Raw genomic sequence first — 14,506 nt, 5'->3', positions numbered from 1 at the left:
CAGACAGAAATGCAGCTTGTCACTAAACTAAAGAAGGGGAAAGTTTGTATATGATTTGGGGGAAGGGTACAATTTAGGTTAAATTTAAATGAAAAAATGTATATTGACCTAAAAGCAAAGAGGAACTAGTTCTGGGGAGCTTATCTGTTTGGTAACTGCCAAAAGTGGAAATTTGAGCTTCCTGAATACATGTAGTTCATGTGCTTTAGGCCAAAGTAGAATTTATAGCTCCTTCTGTATATGTGGATTGTGTCTTGAGTCAAAAAATGGAAGTTTTCATCTCAGATCCCCTTTTGACCCTCTTTGGCCAGATCACAGGAGATGTTACTAAATATTGTTGATATCTGCACTGCTGACATGTTCTTAAAAATTGAGATACACCCTCTGTGTTTTCTTAGACTTCTAACTTTATTGAGGCTTTTAATGGTGAAGTCAAAGATCTCTCTTGGTAAATGTCACATTGTACTTGAAAATATGTGGGTTATTTTCAAATATCTTTCAATACTGATTTCTAACATAATTCCACAGTGATAAGAGAACAGACTCTATTTCAGTACCTTTAGACCATGAAATTTTTGCACTTTGTTTTATGTCCATGGGTATCTTCCAATGTCTCCTAGTTTATTGTCTGGGAACTTGAATAGAACTTGTATCCCACTGTTGTGTGAAAACTGTATAAATCTTAATTATGTTGAATTGGTTCTCATAGTGATTTTCAGGTCTACTATATCCCTCTACTTCTCTATATATTCATTCTGTTAATTTTTGAGAGTTTGATATTGAAATTCCAACTAAAAAATCTTAATCTACTTAAAAAATAATTTAATATGTAGTGGAACTATATGTAACCTTGTTCTGTATTTTCCAAATCTCCTGTAATTGTGTTATATCATACTTTCGTAATTTAAAAAAGAAAAAAAATGAGATAGTGTTTTTGGTAATCAGCAAGATTGTATCCTTTTCTTTTATGGTAACACCTGCTGTATTATCTGGTAAGATGGCATCCATGCAGTAGCATTTAAGACTAGTTACCAGGGAACTTATGATTGATTGTAATACAGATTCAAACAGAAAGACTGGAAAATTTTCAAAAGTCATATTGATCCTGGTTTTCCAAATGATATTGTGGTGTTTTGGAACTACAACTAGCTTGTGGTTTACTTCCTGAAGCTTAGTTGCCACAGGTATACAAATATCCATATCAGATAAAATTTGACTATGTTCAGCAGAACTGATATCTCTAGAAACAAGGCTTTAGGAGAATATTTTATTTGACAGTTCCTATTAATTTGCTGTGGGAGCGTTTTACAGACAGATGAAAGGCGTGTTCTGTTTATAGTTGACCCCAGGGTAACAGTGTTGGGACCTGGGTTAGGATTTAGAGTTCTGAGAAATTCCTCCTGTCTTAGTAGTTTTAGTTCTCTGGTAGATTCATTTTGTTATAGAGTTTATGGTAGAAAAGTGGCACATGTGTTTACGGGGAAGCTGTATATGAAGGTAGTTTACCTTGAGTTCAGTGAATTCCACAGTCATCTTCAGAGCTGCATCCTTGGTAGGTTTGAGGCCATTGTTCTTTACATACACACATCCCACCCGACCCCACCCCAGGTATACCCTTTCTTTGCTAATATGGAGCAGTGCCTCTTCCACTTATTTTTTCTGATTGCTGTATCTGTCAGTATCTTTATGAATAGGTCCTTGAAACTTAGAGGCTAAAGGATCTTTGGTTTTTTTATCTGAAGTATCATATGTTTGTTTTAGTTTGTACTTTGTCAGTTTTCTAAAGGTTTTCTCACATTTTCAACTGCTGTGTTGGAAATTATCCAAATTTGCAAATTTCTGTTCCTTTTTTTTAAGCCCTGTATTTTAGCTGTTAGCCTGTTAAGAAAAAGAAGGGCAGGTTCTTTCTGCAGTGTCTGTTGGGCCCGTCCCACAATACAGGTTGCGCCCCTTGGTGCCAGTTTCTTATGTTTCCTGTTTATTGTTCCATTCTTTGCTCACAACCTTGAATTTTAGTCTGACTTTTAAAGGAAAGACACCAGAAAAGGCCTGTGTATCACTCTTGTTTTCTTGCTTTTTCTAGTTCCTTGCATTCCCTAGTCTCCTGTGGAATGTTTTGTACTTTCTTTTTTTTCTGTTTTTCCAGCCAGTTTTCAACACTTATTCATCTGAGAGGCTACAAGTAAATGGAGTCCTTAATGTAAGCCTGGGATTCCTGAACAAACAGTGTCTTAACAGAATGAAATACAATAGCAGCTATTAGTCTCTCTGCCTTATGGTTTTGGAAAGTTTTTTATTACGATTGCTAACCCTAAACTGTACCTTACTTTAGTTTCCATTGATTTATCTTCCATTGTAGCAGTCTAAAGTGGGTATGGGTCATTGGTTGTTTTCTTGGGGAAGACCTTGAGGAAAAGATAGTTCATTTGGAATTTCAAGGGAGGCAGTAAAGGGGAACAGAGAGTATAAAAAGTGGTGATGCCAAAACATAATGTTGGATGCATAAGGAGGGCAGGTTTCAGATAATCTGAATGCTTTTTTTCTTTGCTAGAGTCTTTAAAGACATGCTGCTTTGAAGTCCAAGTTTAATTTTACAGCTTCAGCATACCAGTCAGAAAGACTGGCCATCGTATATCTGGTACTTTCTCTCCTTTCTTTTCTAGAGCTTGTTTTAGTTGTATTGATAACACACAGTGCATACAGTAGGATCAAGCAGTGCTCATAAAGTGGTGGCTTCTTGTTGTTGTTTAGTTGCTAAGTCGTGTCCCACTCTTGTGCGACCCTATGGACTGTAGCCCACCAGGCCTCTCTGTCCATGGGACTTCCCAGGCAAGAATACCGGAGTGGGCTGCTGTTTTCTTCTCCAGAGAATCTTCTTGACTCAGGGAACAAACCTGTGTCTCTTGAGTTGATAAGCAGATTCTTTACCACTGAGCTGCCTGGAAAGCCCAAGAAGTGGTGGCTAGGAACCATGATTTAGTTCCTAAAGTAGGAAATGTTAACCTTAGTCCTCGAGTACAGAAATGAAGAATGGCCTCCTCCATTAAACAAAGTGATGTCTCTTTTAGATATCTCCTCATGAAAGTTTTTAGAGAGGCTTATGGCAAAGTTTGTTGCTCCAGAGAGTAGACACTGGTCTCTTGGGTCTCTTGTATCTGTTGGCTGCTGAAGTTTAACTACGTAGCAGTTAGTAGAGCCTGTGCTGTCATTTGATCCTCTGAAGATTGAATGATACAGAAGAGACAGTATTTCATCAAGGAGAAGTTTCTTTCACAAAATTCTTCCAATTTATGATTCTCAGAGAATGGAGTTAAAGCATTCAGGGAGATACTCAAAGAACCACAGGATACTAATCATAGAATTAACAAACTCAGCTAGACTAGTGACTGTGCAACTCAGCTATAGTAGCTGAGAAAAATTGCTGAGATTCCAGATTACTGTTGGGGACACTGATCAGGGATCATACAGGACCTGAATGATGATTTTAGTTCAAGGACAAAAGGCTTAAGGAATGTTTACTTGTTTGGGAGTCTGCTAGTTCCAATAAGCAAAATGAAGAAGTGTTTAGGGTAGACTCAGTGGACAGCCTCAAAATTATAAACAAAATCCATAATTTACTCAAATTTGAAAAATTTGAACATATTTCACGTTTTTGCTTGGACAAAGGAGAAACTTCATGTGGAAATGTAGCTTTCTGTCGATGAGACAGTGTGTCATTTTTAGAGGGCACTAGAATTTAGGTTAAAGTTCAGTGAAGTGCTTTTGCTTATAAAAGCAAAGTTGAGTTAATTGCTCATTAGGTGGAATCTTGAGCAGATATTTTTAAATGGTATCTGCTAAAAGTGGGAAATTCAGCATCCTGGGTACAGATAGATCATGTCCTTCATAGTTTATGTGCCAGTGTAGAGTATATGACGTACTGTGATCGTACAAGTTGTGTCTTTAGGCAAGTGTGGTATTTTTCCTTCTCACTATCTGCTGGACCACTCTCCCTCCCTTCGTGCTCCATTAAATAACTAGAACTCAAGGAGACCTTGAAATTGTATCAAATGGTGAGCAGTAGGAGGAACTAGGACATTCAGCCAGAAGTAAAGAAAAATCAGGTGGGATATGATAAGTGTCCGAATATTTGAAAGACTGTTGTGAAGAAAAATGGTTTGACTTAATCAGCTTGCCTCCAGAGGGCAAGCTGTAGGGGGGGGATAGGTAGCAGTTTTGGACTCACCATTAGGAGGAGCGTTCTGAATTATAAGCTGACTTAGTAGACGGGATTTTTCATGAGCGGAGCTGTGAAAGTAGAGGCAGGATGACCTGTGGCTTAAAGTGCTTAGAAGGTAGATTGTGTGTCTCTGGGAAAAATTGAACCAGGTGGCCATGCTGAAAAGTCTGACATTTTCCTGACTTAGTTCTAAGTCCCATGACCATTAGTTTCAGAAAGATACTTGCTATTTTGGGTGAAGAGGATTTTTCTATATATTAGTAATAATGAAGCATTCTCTGCATGTGGGCTGTTAGGTGTTCAGAGATCAGTCATAGCCTCTTGCTGTCAAGTAGCTTGTATTTATAAATGGAAATATTCTCGAGCTTTTCTTCATTTCCATTCTTGAACCAGTGTGTGATTTTTTTAAAATTGTTTTTCTCAGGATTTACAATGTCTAAAAATTAGTTCTGAGATTTACTTCCCTTTCAGATACTAAAGTTGTTTTTCTCTCCTCTTTATTCCTAGCAATGTCTCAGGCTGTGCAGACAAATGGAACTCAGCCATTAAGCAAAACATGGGAACTCAGTTTATATGAACTACAACGAACACCTCAGGTAATGTAGACCAAGATAATTTGGGGAAAATATGAGACATATGTAAACTGAATATATTTTTAGAAAATGAAAATTTGAAAGAACATTACTGTAATAATACATTTATATACAAAATAGTCCTAATTTTTGTGTGTTGGTTGACCATTCATTGAAGAAATAATTTGAGTGCCTATTGTGTACCAGGTCCTAAACTAGGAACTAGGTAAAGTGAATAAAGCAGATGTGGCATCAGCCCAGGGAGTTTAGACATCAAGCAAGTAAATTACACATATGAGAAGTTGTATATAGGAAAGTTGCTCTATGCTGTAATAATAACAGGATAACTAGGGAAGACTATTTTGAGAAGGTGAAGATGGGAAAGACTGGGAGAGGAACAAGTTTGAAGGAGATAAACATCCTTAAAACTGAAGTCTGAAAGTTTGAAAAGCCTGTAAGACAAGCAGAAATGCTACCTAGGGGTCTGGGCTAAATACAAAGTTTTAGGACTTGTCAGTGCAGTGCATTTTGAGGACAGAATGCCAGATTACCTAGAGAGAGATGAGCAGAAGGCTCAGAACTTCATCCAGAGGAGCTTCAGCATTTAGAAATTAAGTAATGGGAAAGGAGACTGAGAAGGAACAGCCAGAGAAATGGAAGGAAAAATGGGAGATGAGGAGAGGAGGTAAAAAAAGAGGACAGAGTGTTCCAAGGAGGATGCAGCTACTGCGTTCAGTACTACTGAGAGGATGAGTAGGATGAGGATTACAAAAGTGAACATTCGAGTTGGCAGTATATAGTTGGTAACCCTTGAGAAGAATAGATTCACTGAGTAGGTTGTGCTGTGTTAAAGAGGGAGGAGGGGAGATGAAGATGAATAGCTAATGGTTTAGAGAAGTTTGGCTGTGCAGAGGAGCCGAAATGACTGAAAACTTGAGGGGAACGTAGAATCAGGAAGTTTTAAATTTTGTTAGTGAGAAATGGAACTACTCTCACCCCAGCTCCCTCTGCACACAGCTCTAAGGTTTACATTTCACTGCAGCAACCCACACTGATTAATGGGAGGGTTAATAATGATTAATGATTAATAATCACCATTATTAATTAATGGTGGTCACTGTTAATCCAGACTGATTTAGTGAGGAGGGAGAGATTGCTAGAGTCTGAGAGCAGACAGAATAATTAAAAGGGGAGTATGCTTGAGAAGGTAGGAAGGAATGCACATTTGATAGGAAGTGGTGTACTTTCTCCTTGTAATAAGAATGAGGAAGATGCTTTATAAAGATCAGATAGAGAGAAAATGAGAGCTCTCGTTTAATGAATTTGAGATAAGGTAATCTGTTTAACGTTTACATGATAGAAGGTCTGCAGATAGAAGAAAAGGTGTGAAAAACAGTGTAGTGAAAAGAAAAGTGAGTTTTTACTGATACCAGTCTGGTTGTGTGATTCTTCCCCTTTCCCCCTCTGCAGTGTTGCACAGATATACAGGTACAGGCATGCAAACCTGGATGGATGGTTTATCCAGGCTTGGGATTTTGCTAGGCAAGTTTTCAAGAGGCCAAGGGGGACAGGCTTGATTACTAGCTGGGTCTTCATCATACCCTGTGTGATTCATAAAATGGGGGTTATAATTCCTAAGTCAAAAGTTTTTGTACGTGTTAAACTAAGTAAAATACAGAAAGTGCTTTATGTAGAAAGGTTGAAATATAAGAGATACTTGATAAGGGACAGTATCTACAGTTTCATTGTCTTTTCTTGTGGAGTCATCAATCTTTGACCCTATAAAGAAAACACAAATACGGTGGAGAGCCAGTGGAAACAGGAAGTGTCAGCAACCCTGTTGGGAACCCGTATTTCTACCTGCATCTTCCTTTTCAGTGGCCACTAATTAGACCTCTTTCCTCAATCCATAGGAGTCATTAGCTGTGCCTTTGGGAGATGTGGCCTGAATTCTACATTGGAACACCAAATGCATTTCTCACTGACAACAGTTTTAGTCATGACAATTAGAAATACTAATACTTGTTACTTCAGACATATGTGCTATAGTTTAAATCAGTTTGTAGGTTAGCCTGAGAACCTGACCACTTGGTGTACAACTGCTCCGTGGATCAAGATTTTTTAAGGTTCAAAAAGTGATTTTAAAACAAAATCCTGTTAAACTGTGCATAGAGAACATTTAAATTCATATTTTAAAAACTTTTAATGGATGGCATGAAATATATAGTTTATTATCAAAATGGTGCACTTTTGCAGATGGAAGAATTTTTAGGGTTCCTTTAGCTTTAACTTCCTCATTTTGCAGGTAAGAAGACAATGTTAAAATATTTAGAGTTGCAGAGCTAGTTGTTGAACTAGAACCTAAACCATCCAACTACATATTCAGTGCTGTTTTAAAATTATACCAGGCTAATTTACCATTAGTTGTCTTTTAAATATACGATATGCTATCTTTAGCATTATGATAACAGCATTTATATAATGCTTTGGTGCTGGGGCTGAGGGAAGTTGAAGGAGATTAGAGCTAAAACAAGATTGGTTGTGAATTGACAGTGATGGTGACTGGATGATGGCTACACAGGTGTTCATTTTTGTCTTTTCTGTATTCTTACATGTTTGAACTTGTCCATAACTTTAAAAAAAAAAATTAGGTAGCATTTAATTTTAAAGTGATGTTTTTACAGGAGGCAATAACAGATGGCTTAGAAATTGTGGTTTCACCTCGAAGTCTACACAGTGAATTAATGTGTCCAATTTGTTTGGATATGTTGAAGAACACCATGACTACAAAAGAGTGCTTACATCGTTTTTGTGCGGACTGCATTATCACAGCCCTCAGAAGTGGGTATGTAAAAATGATGATACCTAGGTATTTAAATCATGTGAGGACAGTATTCTAGTGCTCTGTGGGTTTTGAGAAATACATATTCATCTGACATTTGGAAATTTATCTAAAGTCTAGGTTGTAATTGTTGGAGAATCTTTGTTTTGAAATAGTTGGTTTTATATAATTTTAGAAGCTTTTCAGGATGAGTTTTTTATTTTGAGGAAACTACAAAGCTTGAAACCATGGTTTTTCCACTTCTTAAGTATGTAAAATAATATCCTAATGAAAGCTATTTTAATAAAATAATTTATAACATGGGTATGTATTAATGGGTAGTTTTTCCATGTATGGCATGGATATCAGAAAGGGGAACTTTATATTAGGAAAGAATAGATTTTCATTTCTAAAACGGTTATATATAAATTATCATAGGAAAGTATTAGATTTTTCTGTGTTGGCAAGTAGTAGAGAGTATCTAAGGTTTCAAAGATTGTGCTTATAGCCACTAGTCAGATATTCACAGAAAGTCAGGTTAATCAGTTTAAATTTTTGTGACTTAGTAAAGGTATTGGGAAAAAGTTGGTAATAATCTGGAAGCTGGCTATTTTTGTCTTCAGCCCAAAGATACTGGCGTTACTTATATTTTCTTTCCCTCTTTTTGTTTAGCAATAAAGAATGCCCTACCTGTCGGAAAAAGCTAGTTTCCAAAAGATCACTAAGACCAGACCCAAACTTTGATGCTCTCATCAGCAAAATTTATCCAAGTCGTGATGAGTATGAAGCTCATCAAGAAAGAGTATTAGCCAGGATCAACAAGCACAATAATCAGCAAGCACTCAGTCACAGCATTGAGGAAGGACTGAAGATACAGGCTATGAACAGGTATATGGGCGAGAAGGCCAGATAGAGTGGCCATTTTTCTGAATATTTTATTAAATACTGAATTTACTTGATGCCTTCCATTTTGAAAAAGATAAAATGCAGTAACCAACAGTAGTTCTGTGTAATTAATTTTTCATGCAGGTATGTGTCCTGGGATAATAGGGGATTCCTTTTAAAGTAACAGAATCTTAAAAACAAAACCTCTCATATACCCACTTCTCTCTCCACTCACCACTGTACTTCTCTTCATAAGAGTTGTCTGTACTCACTAGCTCCAATTTCTTCCCATTTTGAACTCCCCTAGTCAGGCTTTACCCCCACCCCTCATTATCACCCTTGTCAAAGTTACCATTGACCTTCACATGGAAAAATCTAGTCGCTGATTCTGAGATCTCATCTTACTTAATATTCTACAGTTAATTTCTCTTTTCTCTTTGATTGGTTTTCTTTCCCTGGCTTTCAAGAGATCATATTCTCCTGGTTCCCTTTGTATGTCATTAGCTGTTTTTTGTCTCAAACTTAACATGTTCAGTACTGAATTGTCAGTTTTGGCCCCCTACTTCTTTCTTGCTTATTTCAGTTGATGGCAACACCATCATCACACTTGGTTTAGCCAAAAATTTTGGAGTTACTTTTAATCTCTATTTTTTCCCCAGTCTGTTTACTAATCTGCGGGTAAATATATTTTTAGCTTTTCCCATAATATATCGAAGTTGGTATAAGCAGCAACTGTCTTTCGTTTGAAGTATTGAAGTAGCCTCCTGATTGGTCTTTCTACTTTCCACGCTTACCACTACACCATCTGTTCTCAGCACAGCAGCCAGAATGATAAGGTGAAAGTCAGGTCCTGTTCTCCTTTGCTTTGAGGCCTCTAATAGTTTCTCTTCACATTCAGGCTAAAAGACCTTAATGGTAGCTTCCAAAGCCCTATATAATCTGAGCACTTTCCTCACCTCCATTCTTTTTTCTGCTGTTGTATCTCCTTATATGTTTAGGCCTCAGGGAGAGTCAGGACTTTCCAAAGCCACATCTCAGTCTAGTGGCTTTCACCTTGGCTGACCATCAGAATCACTTGGGAAGTTTTTGAATCCTAGAGCCTCAAAGTTATCACTCCAGGCTAAGTAAATCAGAATCTCTGATTGGGGAACAGGCATTCGTATTTAAAGGTTCTAAAAGTGATTCTGAAATGCAGACTTTCAGTCTTTTACCCGGAGAAAGACCCCTCTTTGTGAAATCCTTTATAGATAGACTTTTGATTTTGCTTGAACATTTCTAGTGGTGGGAGTATGTGATAGAAGCTTCGTTCAGTTGTTAACAACATTATTGAAGCTTCTTCGGTGTTTTTCAGACTAAGCAAGCTTGTTTCTGCCTTTGCGCCTTTATACTTACTGTTCTGTCTTTCAGGAACCTCCTCTAGATAATCTGCATGGCACACAGTATTTCTTCAGGTGTCTGCTAAGTTCCAATCTTCCACCCCAATTATAAAATGATGGTATTGTTAACTGCTTTGACTGTTGTTTTGATGAATAAATAAGATGTGTACATGAAGCGCCTTCCCCAGTTAACCGGTTTATAGTGTTTGAGCTTTTTAAAGAGATGTTTCTGTGTTCATGTTCTATATTTAGATATCTCATCTTTTGCATTAGAATAATTTTGCATTGCATTAGCCAACTTTGGGTGAGGTCAGCAGGCAGAGAGTGCTTACATATCTGAATTATATCTTTCTTTCGATTTAAAAATCTCATATGAAAAGTATCCAAATGTAAATAAGTATTTGCCAGTAGTCCCTATAATCAAAAAAGAAAAATTTTCAGTGAATGTAAGTATTTGTTAAATTTGTTCAAATGTTGGCCTGTGTGTGTTTCCCTAAACTTTTCAGGGACATGTGGGAAATAAATGCCGTTATTCAACTTGGAGCAAATTCAGTTAGTAAGATGTTTTTAGAATTTAGGTTTTTTTTTTTTTTTTTTTTTTTGTCCACATTGAAGTGGCTTCAAGGTCTCAATTCCATGACCAAGGATTGAACCCAGGCCACAGTAATAAAAGTCTGGAACCCTAACCTCTAGGCTACCAGAGAACTTAGAATTTAATAACTTCAATAAATGTACTTCAAACTTGATGCATTGAGAACGCTTACATGTAAATTTCATGCAACCTGTTTTTGTGTTATTTTCCTTTTAACTAGATTACAGCGAGGTAAGAAACAACAGATTGAAAATGGTAGTGGAGCAGAAGACAATGGAGACAGTTCTCACTGTAGTAATGCATCCACGCATAGCAATCAGGAAGCAGGACCTAGTAACAAACGGACCAAAACATCTGATGATTCCGGGCTTGAGCTTGATAATAATAATGCAACAGTGGCAATTGACCCAGTAATGGATGGCGCTAGTGAAATTGAATTAGTATTCAGGCCTCATCCCACACTTATGGAAAAAGATGACAGTGCGCAGACAAGGTAAGTGTGGGTTGGTTTCAGATTATCTGAATTTAGAATGTTTACTTTGGAGTTGAAAAGCAATTTCAGGTAAGAATTAAGGGTGATATTTGTCATCCCATTGTTTGCCAGAGGTCAGTTGGATATTTTAGCTGCCTGCATTATTGTTTTCTTTATTCCTCATGTGCTTGCCATCTACAGTTGCATATCTGAAAGGAATGACCCTCTTAGGTAGAGGAGGAGAAAGGATCATTTAAATTTCTTAATAATAATGCTCTAAAATTTTTGGCTGGCCAGCATGGCTGTTTTATTATTAATCTCTCCAGAGAGCACACTACCTGCCATTAAGTGCAGATACGCATCAGGTTGAGTGAGTGATTGAATGATATACCATGCTTTAAAAAAACATCTGAAAATTAGCACTTATGCTCATTCTGAAAAACCTAAAATTAATTAATACTTAGACAAGAAGAGATTTGCTTATATTCTTAGTAGTAGTCTTGCTGCTGTAGATTCAGAAATGATTGTTGGGGTTGAGCGGTATGTTTTTTTTTTCCTCTTGGTACAGTGTGTATTTCTATTTGATTTTTTGTTATTTTATGTCATGTATTATGGATGGTAGGGTAGGCAGAGCCTTCATGGCCTGGTGGATGTGAGCTTGTACTGTTCTCTCTTCTGTAGCTTTCAATAAGAAATTTTTAGATAATAGAGGAATAAATTTCTGATATTATTTTGTCAATAATTGAGATATTTGCATTTTGTATGGCTTTTTGGAAATGTGTTTTATAATTTACATACATTTTTATCATTAATCTAGAAATTAAGGTTTTAATGATTTGCTTTTCCAGATACATAAAGACTTCAGGCAATGCCACTGTTGATCACTTATCCAAGTATCTGGCTGTGAGGTTAGCTTTAGAAGAACTTCGAAGCAAAGGAGAATCAAACCAGATGAACCTTGATACTGCCAGTGAGAAGCAGTATACCATTTACATAGCAACAGCCAGTGGCCAGTTCACTGTAAGTATTTAAAATAATAGGCTGTTGATATTGGGGGCACATTGAACATCTGAGAGTGGCAAGTTGTGGGGTAGGGCCTAATAAAATGGTGCATACACTGAAGGGAAATTGCAGCAGGGCAGTTAACTTGATATATCCGTTTTTCTTTTATGAGTGGTATAAGTGACAACAAGTTTATCCTAAGTGTTTTTTTCAGATGGACTTTAATGTAGTTCCATGTCACTATTTTGTGCTTTGAATAGTTTTCATAATTGTTTCTTTTTTGTTTTAGGTGTTAAATGGCTCTTTTTCTTTGGAATTGGTCAGTGAGAAATACTGGAAGGTGAACAAACCCATGGAACTTTATTATGCACCCACAAAGGAGCACAAATGAGATTTTACTAAAACCAGTTCTGAGAGTGAACTTTTTTATAGCCTATTTCTTTAATATTAAAGATGTACCGTCATTACTTTTATGGACAGAACATTGGATATGTTATTCAGTTTTCTTTCTGAGCCAGATTCGTTTACACTATTAGAATCTTTTCCCCTTAATTTAAGATCTCCTTTTTGGAAGGAAGTGCAGTTATTCAGTACTTTTTCTTTCCTTTAAAAAGTATATCTAAATTGTATGTTTTCACAAAGTGTGGTTCCATTTGGAGCATCTTGGAGCTTTTGACCCAGGAATTTTTCATAGTTCTGTATTCTAAAGTGAAGATTCAGTTGGCCATCTTTCTCCCTCCCTTTAAAGTTTTTTAGGCCTACAGAATGTTAAATAATACGTATTTTGACTTTTTTTCCTGGAGTCTTGTACATTTATAGTTTTCTATATAAGCTGTAGTATCTTCATGAAGACCAAGGCTCAAGTTTACTGTGCTTAAAAAAAGAATTCTCATAGGATTATTATTTTCATGGTATTTTCTTCCATAATATCTCATTTTTAAAGAAAAGTTCTTTATGAACTTAGTGTCCATTGTCATGCAATGTTATTTTCTTCCATTTTTGTCCCTCTAAATTTGGAATTTCTGATCCTGGGAAAGAGAACCAAACAAGATCTCAAGTTCTGTGAGAACTTGGTTCATTCACAGATTTCATTGAAGAAAGAAAAATTGTTCTTATGTAGTCTTCAAGTGTGTATTTTAAAAGTCTTTTTCTTTGTATTTTATTGTCACCTCATTTCCTTTATTATGTGTATTTTTTTCCTATTAAAATACCAGAGACATGGAGATATTTTGCACTTTAGCCTTGATGAAAAGTACAAGATATGTTCAAAGCTTCCCTAATTCTTTTCTTATTGGTAGCTGTGTAAGTTTCAAAAATAACATGGCACATAGAACTAACAATAGGGAAAATCTGCTTCTGTTTGAAAAGTGTGTTTAGCATTTTGGGTTGCCATATCAGTTTATAAATTTGGTGCTCTGCTAATTACACTGTATCTAGAGAAGAAGCTAATGGGGCTTGAACCCTGCCTTGATGTGTAGTGAAAGATAATTCTGTTGAAGAATGTCAGCCAGAATGGTAAAGTCATTCTACTCTTCTTAATTTAGTTTTATAATGAAGGACAGTGTGTGGTGTTTGGACCCAAAAGCCTTTATGATTACAGATCAGAAATAAGATTGACTTGTGTGGTTATTTTTTGTCCCTGTCCTGATTTCAGGTATGTTTCCAAGTTTATATTATCACAGTATTTATAAAAACATGTTTGCATTGGGAAATTAACCATAAAAGGTTTTTACCAGGGGAAAGTCACCCTCCAATACCATTGTAACTGAAAGCCTAACTAGTCGTTGTAAATATTTACCTGTCATTTTTGACAGATTGGGGCCAGCTTGATGTTTTAAATATTCACCCCAATATGAAAACTTAAAGGCTTGTTCAATTTTTTACCACTTTATTGAAAATATTTAAAATCTGTTTTTACAGGTTTTTTTTTTTTTTTTTTTGGTAATCTGTGCCATGAAGTTTGAAAACCACCAAATATCAAGGAAAATTTTGTATTCAGTTCCTTTTCTGGTGTAATGTTAAATTGTATAGATTATTAATGCATGTCCACTGAATATAACCCTGGTTTTGTGATATAACTGCTTAGATTTTATTGGTGACATTAGATTAGTGGTTACATTAAACAACTAAATTTCCATTGTGATTATTAATTGACATTTGTCTTTAAGCAAAAAGTTATTTGTGAATATAAGCTTTGTGCTTAGAGAATGTATGTGTTTTTATCCATCAGTATGAGAGGATATAAATTCTTTGCATCATTAGTGAATTTACTGGATGTGTAATCCTTTGCAAAATATAATTACCGGTATTTGATAGAGCACTGAGTGTATAGTGTTGTGTGTATGTGTGTGTGTATATGTTTGTGTGTGTTGGAGGGTGGTGCTGTTAAACATACTATTAACTATGAGCTGTTTCATAAAGTATTATCCAGGTAACTTCTATAACCACCTTCTCAACTGAGGAATGAGACTCACTAAATACATTATCATTTTAAAATTTATTAATATTATGGTAAAATATATATAACCTAATTTATCACTTTAACCATACAATTGAATGACATTAAG

The 14,506-nt window shown here is 36.1% G+C and overlaps 1 protein-coding gene across 7 annotated transcripts in view; it reads left to right on the top strand.

Moving 5' to 3' along the window:
• Positions 1–14,256, top strand: part of RNF2 (ring finger protein 2) — a 37,033-nt gene extending 22,777 nt beyond the window's left edge. For 3 of the 7 annotated variants that reach the window (XM_081492229.1, XM_081492226.1, XM_081492224.1), the window contains 6 exons: positions 4,727–4,815; positions 7,476–7,636; positions 8,285–8,500; positions 10,686–10,958; positions 11,786–11,957; positions 12,229–14,256. In XM_081492229.1, the coding sequence (XP_081348355.1) occupies positions 4,729–4,815; positions 7,476–7,636; positions 8,285–8,500; positions 10,686–10,958; positions 11,786–11,957; positions 12,229–12,330 (1,011 nt within the window). In that variant the 5' untranslated portion in view covers positions 4,727–4,728 and the 3' untranslated portion in view covers positions 12,331–14,256. The other 4 variants (XM_081492228.1, XM_081492227.1, XM_081492230.1 and 1 more) reach the window with 4 other exon arrangements.
• Positions 14,257–14,506: the final 250 nt, after the last annotated feature.

The sequence above is a fragment of the Giraffa tippelskirchi genome, chromosome 5 (genome assembly GCF_054371585.1).
Source record: "Giraffa tippelskirchi isolate mGirTip1 chromosome 5, T2T-mGirTip1v1.2.pri, whole genome shotgun sequence".
Taxonomy (NCBI): domain Eukaryota; kingdom Metazoa; phylum Chordata; class Mammalia; order Artiodactyla; family Giraffidae; genus Giraffa; species Giraffa tippelskirchi.
Note: the sequence above shows the minus strand (reverse complement) of the source record. Positions and strands in the feature narration are given on the sequence as shown.